The sequence below is a fragment of the Mastomys coucha genome, unplaced genomic scaffold, assembly GCF_008632895.1.
Source record: "Mastomys coucha isolate ucsf_1 unplaced genomic scaffold, UCSF_Mcou_1 pScaffold4, whole genome shotgun sequence".
Taxonomy (NCBI): Eukaryota; Metazoa; Chordata; class Mammalia; order Rodentia; family Muridae; genus Mastomys; species Mastomys coucha.
In genome coordinates, this window is record NW_022196910.1 from 10,958,511 (window position 1) to 10,968,994 (window position 10,484).

Here is a 10,484-nt window from a genome sequence, read left to right on the forward strand (position 1 = left end):
GGGGGATGCTGTCCTCCTGAGGTCAGGGAAGGAGTTGGGAAGAGAGAACAGAAGAATTGCTAAGGATTTGACTTGTCAGCCCCTGTGCTGGGGCCACGCCCTTCCACACTGGAATCCATCCTCTCAACTGCTCTGCTGAGGAAGCCTTAGGGTTTCCCTTTCCCCAGGAGGAAGTTGAAACTTTGCCCAGGAAGGCACAATGAGAAGAAGGCAGATTTACAAGCCTGGACTTTTAAGCCTTCTGGGAAATGCTATTTCTAGCCACCAGTGGTGCCTGAGTATACATTTGTGAGCCAACCAACTAGAGTGAGAAAGAGAAAAGAAACTCAAAACGTTATACCCTCAGCTGCTGACATTCTTCCTCAAAACCATCCCTGCGCTGCTCCAAAAGAGCCATGGCTTGTTAGCGGGTGGATACAGGATGGACCACAAGAGGCAGAGGAAAGGGGGGTCAGGAGAATAGCTAGATGCCTCCTGGAGGAAGGTCGGTGTGGAGGGCCTCCCATGAGAGGGCTCAAGAGGAGTGCCTGCAAACATGTCTCCTGCAGCAGATCAGGGTGCTCAACTCCGCTGCTCTGAGCCAGCTGGGGCTTCAGAGCAGCTTGGCATGGAGGTGCCAAGGCAGACAATCTCCTTGTGATCTCGACAGAGGCGTCTCCCTTCTGTCCTGAACTTTCTAGTCACTTCTGTTAAAGCGACAGATGGCCTCTTCTTCCACGGATCTAGGAAACACAGCTCCCTCTTACTTCCCTCCCTTTCTTCATCCCTTTCAACCTTCTCTCTCTTCTCCCTGTAAAAGTAACTTTAATTGTCTCGAAGGCTTACTGCCTCTGGCTGCTAACCTAGGCCTAGTCCTGGAAGCTTCTAGCCTCCATACAATCTAGGCCTAGAATGTTTTTCAGCCTATGAGACTTGCTGCTGAATAAATTCACCCTTTCTAGCTCTTTCTGACTTCTAGCTGGCTAATTCAACTCAGCTATCTGGTTCAAACTCCTCTCTAAGCTGACTGATTCAATCTGGCTTCTCTTGGCTTCTCCTGAATTGCTCTGCTTGGCCTCATAGTAACTTTGGCAATATGTTCTAATCTTCTGGCTTTTTTGTTTTTACTCTCTGGCTAGTTCTGTCATCACCTGTGTCTGGCTTGTTCTCTCTTCAACCTCTCTCTGTAAAACTCTCCCAGTAAAACGGCCCCTCCTCCCCTTCTCTCTCTTTCCCTGCTCTTCCTTATGTAGCCTCTTCCCCTGGGAGAGCTGGCATAACTTGTTCCATCAAACCTTTCTCTGATTCATCACTTTGTCTGCCACTCAATTAGACTTCACTTTCAAACACGAGTGCTTCCTTCTAGAAACTAACTTTCCCTTCATGTTTGGGATTAAAGGTGTGTATTAAGGGCCTGTCTGTATACCAGCCAGAGGAATTAAAGAATCTGTAAAAGCTGAACCACACCGCAACTAAAAACAGGTTTTTCCAGTAAACAACACAATCTTGGGGTTCACAGTGTGATCAAATAGCCTACAACATCTTCCTTCTTTTCCCCATTACTTTATTTAACTTCAGATTAACTTCCTTTCTCATATAAATGCCTTTGGAATTCACAGCCTCCCCCAGTATACTCTAAATCTATACACAGTAATCAAAATTATATTTAACCATGGACTTAAATGCCAGTTAGGTGGCACGTTAATTCTCAATATCTGTGATCAAATACTCTTCTCTGACTATAACAAACAAGGCCTGATGAGTCACACCTGTGACCCCAGCATAAAAGAAGCTGAGGTAGAAAGACTGCTGTAAGTTTGAGGTTAGCCTGGGCTACCAGTGAGTGCAATGCCAGGCCAGCCTGGGCTACAGTGGGAGATTCTGTCTCAAAAGTACGAGTGGAAGGCTGAGGAGACATCTTACTGTGTAAGTGTACACCTTACACAAGCAGGAGGACATGACTTTGATCTCACATTTCAAAACAAAACAAAACAAACAAACAAATCACCTGGGTGTGGCAGCGGGTTTGTAATCCCAGAGCTGGAGAAGTGGAGATTGAGGTGAGTCTTTGAAGCTAGTTTGTCAACTAGCCTACTTGGAGAGTTTCAGTCTTAAAAAAGAAAAATTTTTTAAAAAGGACAAAGGTTGACCTCTAACCTCCTTCGGCAAGTCTGTACCCCCATACAGCTATATGTGCGAGCATGTGCATACATGCTCTAGAGTACACACACACACACACACACACACACACACACACACACATACCACACACACACAAACACACACACACACAGACACACACACACTTGGGGGCAAGGAGAAGGGGGTAGGCGGTTGGCATATAATAACATATCCAAAACTATGTTCATTCTGGAGGCCAGAATTAGCCTCTTCATTTATTTCAGAGTCTTTCTTCTAAAAGTTTTATTCTATTCTCTCTAGTGACAAGTCTTCATAGTTTGAACAACTCAGATCGCTTTACAATAAAGAACAGCAACAGTAATTGTGTGGACAGAAGCCTGCTAGCCCCACACAGGGCTTGCCCACCCACTTTCCTTGTCTGTGCTATGCCCACCATCTGCCCCAGGGAAAGCAGGAAGAATTTCACAAAGGGAGATTGCAGGAGTCTACTATGGGGTGGGTCAGCTTCCCCTCATAACAAACTACCCAAACCCAACTTAAAAAGAAGAGCTGTGTTTGGGCTCCTGTTTCAGAGGTCCAGTCACTTGGCCCTGTGTTTGGGACCAGTGATGACACAGCACTCACAGCAGTGGAAACATGACATGGACAAAGACAATTTACTCCTGAAAACAGGGAAATGGAGAGACAAGGCTTAGGCCCCATCTCCCTTTCAAGGTCATATGCCCAGTGACCTAACTTCCATTAAGCCCTGGCCCTTCTACTTTATCCCAGAGCGACACAAACGGGGATGAAGCATCTCACACATAGAACTTTGGAGGCTTTTCAGACACAAACTAAAGCAAACCCTGTATAGTGAACAGTCGTGTTCTGGAGGAAAACAAGCATTCAGTCCAGTTCTGACCTCAGCACCTTTCGGGTTTAGCTAAGTAATAATGTCCGGTCAAGGCTCAAGTCCCTCAGTGGCAATGAAGAAATAACCGCTTCCAAGTCTATAGGATAACGATGACAGCCACTAGAAAGGGATCTAGCAAAGGGGTGGCATTTCCAGGACTTCAGTTCTCACGAATAATTCACGATTAATGACAACTACACGGCTCTTACCAGTAATGCCTGCTGTCTTGTAAACAATTCTAATAGACTAGTAGATTATTCTTCATGGTTGTCATTAGCAACCCTTCTGACACATGTAGCCCTCCTCCCCTCCAACCTGACAATACCATACTTACAAATGGTACCAAACTGTATTCACTGCCCTACTGTGCCCCTAGTTCTGCCCCCTCCTTTCCCTCTCTGGCCAGAATTTTTTAAAACCACTTTTGAATGGAAGCCCTTTAAAAGACAGAGAGCTAGTGTGTCCTGAGCTTCTCTCTGGCCCAGAGGAAAAGCATGCTTGATAAAGAGAGATTATTTTAAGAAACATGTGGCTAAACACTATGTGAGTGAGTTGAAAAATAATCAATTTAAAACCAATTAAGTTAATTAAAAGAAACACTCAGTGAATTAACATTCAAACCAAAAATAACAAGGATAATTTTAAAACATTTTCACCAGTTTCTATAAATAACAGGATCACATTATGAACTTGTTTTGAACTTACTTTCAAACTCAATGAGTATGAAGTTTTCTTTGAAAAAACTTCATCTTTTTAGGATCAAAATACTGTGTTTAGGAAAAAACATATATATATACATATATATGTGTATATATAAATATATACATATATATGTGTATATATAAATATATACATATATATGTGTATATATAAATATATGTATATATATATAATGATCAAATAAAAAATACTAAGTTGTTTGCTTTGCCAAAAGCTGTAAGAAATAGCCAAATATCTCTTGATGGATACCAGTGCTAATAGTTAATGAGTTATTGAACCAGGACACAGATTTTAGTTGAAAGGAGGAAACCTATGTTTTGTTTGACCTGCACTGGGTTGAGACAACAAAAATGTAGTCAACATACAAAACTCGTAAAACTTTTACTTAAACATCTGGATTTTATCCTAAGTCTCCCACCCCTACTCCTGGTCAATTTTTAGCCTCTCTAGAAATCACAGATGTTCTAGAAATACCCAAAACATTTTCCTTCCCAGCATGCCATGGTGATTAGTAAGAGATGTTCCCTTGGTCACAGAGGGACGTGCCAATTGTCCCCAACCCTGCTCTCCCCTTCTGCATATCCACAGAGACAAGAATCCATTCGTATTTTCCTTGTGTTTATTCTTTAGGAAGAGAATGAGAACTATGTTACACCAAGTGGGAATTAAATCTTGATATTTGAGATAGTGGCTCATTCTAAACAAAGACTGGACTGAAATTCACTGTATAGCCAAAGCTAGCCTCCAGCTTTCCACAGTCCTCCTGCCTCATCTTCCTAAGTGCTGGGATTACAAGTGTGAGTTACTATGCTTGACTCTATACACCTTCCTGATTACCTCTTGCTTTTTGCAATAGGACTTCATCCCTATTACATCAAATCTTTACCTATGACCTCTTTACAGTCACATTGAGGGTTAAGGTATCAGCATTTGAATTTAAGGAAACATGTTTCTGCCTATAACACCATCTCAACCCCTATCCTGACCCAATTGCTCTATGAATCCATCTAGACATTGGAGTCCGAGGCCTGCCTGTCTAATGTGTAACTTCCCAGTGTTTTTCTATTACATGGCTCTATTCATTAACGCTAAAATGGAAAGCAGACATGTGCTGCCTTTTCTCTGCTTAGTTGTATATACTTGGCACACACTGTCGACAGGTCAGTTAAAGGCACCTGTCACACCATGTGACAACCATCCCAGACTCCATTATCTAGATGCTTTCCTGTGGCTGCTTTGTTTTGACACAGGGTCTTATGTTGCCTAGGCTGGCCTTGAATTCTCTGTGTCATCCATGAAGACTTTGAACTCCTGATCGTCTTGCCTCTGCCTTCTGAATACTGGGATTACCACCATGTCCCACCATGCCAAACCATGCCAAGAATCAATAATAGGGCTCTGTGCTTACTAGACAAGTATTCTACCAACCGAACTATGTCCCCAGTCATCTAGATGTTTCTTGATGTTCTTCGCCACCTCCCTGAGATCTGAGATTGTTTTTTAGTTATAAACATGAGTTAAGTGCACGGCCACATTTATCCCCAAAGCACACTGAACTTTAACTCTCTCTTCGTCTTGTAGGGGGCCCTCGTCAGGCTCAGTCTCCTCAGCCTCCCAGGTCCAGAAGTCCATCCCAACAGAGACTCTCCCCACAAGGCCAGCAGCCTGTGAGTCCCCAGTCAGGATCTCCACAGCAGCAAAGGTCACCAGGCTCTCCACAGCTATCGCGGGCATCTGGTGGCAGTTCTCCAAACCAGGCCTCCAAGCCAAGTGCCAGCCTCAGTTCACATAACCGGCCTCCTGTGCAGGGACGAAGCACCTCCCAGCAGGGTGAAGAGCCCCAAAAGCCAGTATCGCCTCACCCCCACCTCAAGTAAGTATTTGAGAGCCTGAATGGGTACATTGTAGAGTTGGAATGTGCCCAAAGATGAGCTGACTCAGACCCAACAAGGCCTTGCCTAGGATTCACATAGGGGGAAGTGGACCTTCAGGGTGGCAGGGACCAGCAATTTGAGAGTACAGATTAGGCCCCACCACGTCCTCATGATCCCTGGATCAGTCATCACTTGCTGTGTAACAAACAAACTCAAATTTAGACAATAGCTGAAGAAAAACAGTTTTCTGGTTATCCTAATTTCCTTTCTGTTGCTGTGATAAAAACATTTCAGCGAGAAACAATTTTAGAGGGTCTGAAGGGATAGCTCAGGAAGTAAGACCACTGATTAGGAGCACGCTTCCAAACTGGGGAAGGACTGAAGGCCCAGAAGTAGATGGGAACACCACAGGAAGACTTACAGAATCAACAGACCTAGACTCCTGGGAGCTCTCAGAATCTAAGCCACCAACCAAAGAACCCACCTGGGCTGGAATGAGCCCATCTCACCTCCCCTGACCCCTCCCTGCACATAGGTAGCAGTCAGGCAGCTCAGTCTTCATGGCTGTCCTGTCTGGCCTCAGTGGGAGAGGATGTAATCTGGCAGACTTGATGTCGGGGGAGGGGAGGAACCCTCGCCTGACCTCCATGAGCACTGCATGCATCCGACACCCTCCCCTGGCCTCTATGAGTACTACATGCAGGTGATGCACACAGGTCCATGCAGGCAAATTACACATACACATAAAATACAAGTAAAAGCTTTTAAAAACAAGTTTCTAAACAACCTAGGGAGGAGAGTATCTGTTTTGGCTTCCAGGTCACAGTTCACATTGAGAGAAATCAGGAAAGAAACCTGAACAGGAACTTGAAGTAGTAACTATGGAAGAATGCTATTCGCAAACCAGCTCACTGACCCATGCTTAGCTAGCTTTCTCACATAGCCCAAAACCACCTGTCCAGGAAATGATGCTGCTTACAGAGGCTGGACCCTCCTGCAGCAATCAACAAGCCAGGCATTTCTCCACCGACATGCTCAGGGACACCTCTGATCTGGACAAACCCTCAACTGAGACAAGGGATCTAGAACAGGAACTGCCTGATTTCTCAGCTAATTCTGGGAATTCTGAGGGGAAAACTGGAGCCTGGTCTAGCCCACTGTGGCCCACAAGATACAGAGCAGCCTGGGATGGGAGAGGGGGAAGCATATAATCAGTGCGTGCTCCCTACTTCTTGCTAGAAGGCCTGTCTAAGCCAAACACTTGTCTTTAGGAACCCCAACTTCTGTACCTTAGAAGGTGAAGGCAATACTACCCACCTGGCAAGTTCTAGGCCAGCATCATGTACATACTGTAGTGCCCGATTTTTGGTCTCACCATCTTTTAATAACCATTCTCAGCCAGCAGGCTTCAGGGCCAGCCCAGACTCATTTCCTTGGGAGTTCCAGCCTTGACCATCCCAACCTTCTTGCTTTCTGTTTCAGCAAATCTCAGTCCCTGACTAATAGCCTCAGCACGTCGGATACCTCCCATCGAGGGACCCCAAGTGAAGATGAGGCCAAGGCTGAGACAATCCGCAACCTGAGGAAGTCCTTTGCCAGCCTCTTCTCCGACTAGCCCCTCTCCAGGCTGGAGGACAGGCGGGCAGGAAGACTCAATGACTGGAGCCTTTCTCTGGTTCCCTCCTTCTCAGACTTGGTTCCTGATGGAAATATGCTTCCTAAAGACCCAGGAACTGGTGATCTATATTCATTCCCCCCTCCTTGGCCATGACATTCCAATGCTGTCTGACTGAACGGTAGCCTTGAGAGCCCCTAGGTTCCTCAGCACGGGCCTTCTAGACAGACAAGGCATCACTACATCCACCATACGCCTGCTTCCCTGCCGCCAGTACCAAGTGAGATGTCTGTGTGGCTTGTTTTTGCAGTCTTATTAGTATTTTGCTTGCCTTTGGGCAGAGGCCCCCTTCTAGGCCTTGACTCACCTCAATCAAATGCATACATTGTAGTCGGACCTCAGCAACACAAGAGGCAATACTTTTTAATGGTGTTTTTGCAAACAGAAATAGGGAAACCCAGCCTGGGAGCCCACTACTCACCTAAAGCAACCTAGTGCCATCCTTGCTGGGAGTAGGTCAACAAAGGCCCCATCACAGATGGCCCTCATGGTGATCTTGATGTTAACAGAATGAAGCAATACCCTATGCAACAAGTGGGACCTTTCACAGCAGGACAGAGGAGCTGGGCAGTGGTGGCACACGCCTTTAATTCCAGCACCTGAGAGGCAGAGGCAGGTGGATTTCAAGTTCAAGGCCAGCCTAGTCTACAGAGTGAGTTCCAGGATAGCCAGGGCTATACAGAGAAACCCTGTCTCGGGGGAAAAAAAAGAAGAGGACAGAGGGAAACCCACAGAGCCAACAGCAGGAATCCAGAAGAAAGAGCCTGTGTTCCCTGGGGAGAGAGTCACAGGATTGTGCCTGTGTGACCTCACACAGAATCTGTCCTTTTTCATCCTTAAGGCTAGATGGGAACCCAGAGAAAGTGGATGACTCCCTGTTGCAGGATCAGAAGAGACCGTGGTGGTTCAGCATCTTACCTGCTCTGAAAAAGGAGTCAGTAGGTCACTCAGTTTACAGTGAGAGAGCCTTCAAAAACAGGCTGTGTGTTTTTCTTTAGGAGATATTGAAGCCTTTTGGAATTTCTTCCAAAAAAAAGTTCCACTCCAACCTTGTTTCAGCATACCCACGATGACTACGATAGTTTGCTGCAGAGCTAGGCAAAATGGTCCTGATTCCCTTTCCAGTGGTCTTTCCCCTGCACCAGATGTCCTCCCAGGATCACATCACCAAGCACCTGGTGCTAGAAACATTGTAGGTGCCAGAAGCAGCCTCCTGGTCCCAAGAAGACTGACCCAGGACATCAGAACAGACCCGTGTTTCTCTATACAGCTCCCATGGCCACCTAAGGTGTGCCCCCCCGTACTGTATGAGGGAGGGAAGTTATTACCTGAAGCAGTTTCTGGTTATGCTTGAGCTCTGCATAGTGTCTGGTGATCACCTGAAGCTTCCTTGGGCCTCCAGGAGCATAGAAGTAGTCACTGCGGTTTCTGGGGAGTTTGTTTTTTTTTTGAAACAGTCTCACTCAGCAACTCAGGCTAGCATAGAATGTATTATGTAGCCCACACAAGTCTCAAACTCAGTGCTTCTCCTGCTTAATCAGCCTCCCAAGTGCTGAGATTACATTTATGAAGCACCATGCCCAGCAAACAATCCATCACTGTTTGGTCCTCTCAGCCCAGACATGAGTGGCAGAGACAAGGACAGAGACCTTGGTCCACTTAGAACCCCGCATTTATGCAGAATGCACCTTCTGGCTGCTTTCCAGCAGGGATCAGCTCAGTATCAAAAGTGGTAGCTTTGCCACTGGCTGCTAGAGATCCAGTTGGCCCTCAAGGTCATCCCTTCTTCTTACCTCTTTCCTCTCTCTCGAACAAGTCAGTATCGAGAGCAAGTGCACTAGAGTTGTTCCAGAAGCCCTCCTTGGCCTCCCTTTCCATATCCTTGGTTTGAAGTGGTAAGTTGCCGCTGTGATGTAAAATTATGTAGGTCCAGTGACCACTGAGGCCATAATTTGGAGCTGGACATACAGGACTTAGGCCTAATTGAAAATGACCAGAATCAACAGTAAATAGGCTGTGGTGTGAAGGAAGGAGTGAACTACTAAAAGCCTACAAGCCCTCCCAGTATCAAGAAAACCCAACCTGTTTTATTGCTAACTTCCATGAATTCAGTGTGAGAAGGACAATCCCTGGGCATGCCGACACCCAGCCTGCCCACATCTTCCTCATTTTACTCAACTGCTCTTCTCTCACAGGATGAAGCTGCCAAAAGCTTCCAGAATGCTTCTTGAGGCTAATGGGGCAGGCCCAGCACATGGTGAGACACATGGCACAACTGTCAGTGCACTCTCCCTGGTAAGGAGAGGTCTTGAGGCCAGCACCCACAAGCCATGTTTTAGGTAGGTTATCCAAAGGAGAAAAAAGATCAGTCTGTGAGTCAACAGAATGTTGCTTCTTCCTCCTGCCCCTCCTCTGCTCTTGGCTCTTGCACCTTTCTCTAGAACCTCTGAAGAAAGAGAGGTGGAACCGAAGAAAGGAGTGTGGGAGGTAAGATTTGAAATATCAAAAGATAGTCTATGAAGTGAGTTCTACAGAAGAGGATGTGGATGTTAGTGCCTGGCTAATGACCAGAATGAGTACATTAAGACATAATATCTTAAAGCCCACATTTCAGACTGTAATTCTTTCTAGTTCCTGATATTTGCGTCAGTGACAGACTGCTTCCCCACCAGACCTTGAGAAGCCAGGCCTTGCTCACGAGGCACGTGTGGAGGGAAATCAGAACACCGGCTGCACAGAAGCTCCTGACAATGACAGTTGAAACTGCTCCTTCAGGAGCAACTTTCTACAGAAAACTGTTCTGGTCAATAAGCTCAAGCATACACAGAGACAGACTGACAGACACAGAGACAAAAACAGACTGACAGGCAGGCAGACAGACAGAGACAGGCAGACACATTGACAGGCACACAGGCAGGCAGGCAGGCAGACAGAAAGACAAGACACACACACAGACAGACACACAGGCAGGCACGCAGGCAGAGACAGACACATTGACAAGCACACAGGCAGACACACAGACAAACAGACACGCAGGCAGGCAGGCAGAGACACATTGATAGGCAGACAGACATACAGGCAGGCAGGCAGACAGACAGACAGACAGACAGACACGCAGGCAGGCAGGCAGGCGGGAGAACTCTGCATTCTGGGAAAAGGTGAGAGGCATCACAGGAAGCCATGCTTTGGGTGATTAAGAACA

General features: G+C 46.3%; 1 protein-coding gene across 5 annotated transcripts in view; it reads left to right on the top strand.

Annotated features, from left to right (window-relative positions):
- Window positions 1–9,888, top strand: part of Syn3 (synapsin III) — a 467,567-nt gene extending 457,679 nt beyond the window's left edge. For all 5 annotated transcript variants that reach the window (XM_031348897.1, XM_031348899.1, XM_031348898.1 and 2 more), the window contains 2 exons: window positions 5,315–5,606; window positions 7,090–9,888. In XM_031348897.1, coding sequence (XP_031204757.1) covers window positions 5,315–5,606; window positions 7,090–7,222 — 425 coding nt within the window. In that variant the 3' untranslated portion in view covers window positions 7,223–9,888. The remainder of the gene's footprint in view (window positions 1–5,314; window positions 5,607–7,089) is intronic.
- The last annotated feature ends 596 nt before the right edge of the window (window positions 9,889–10,484 follow it).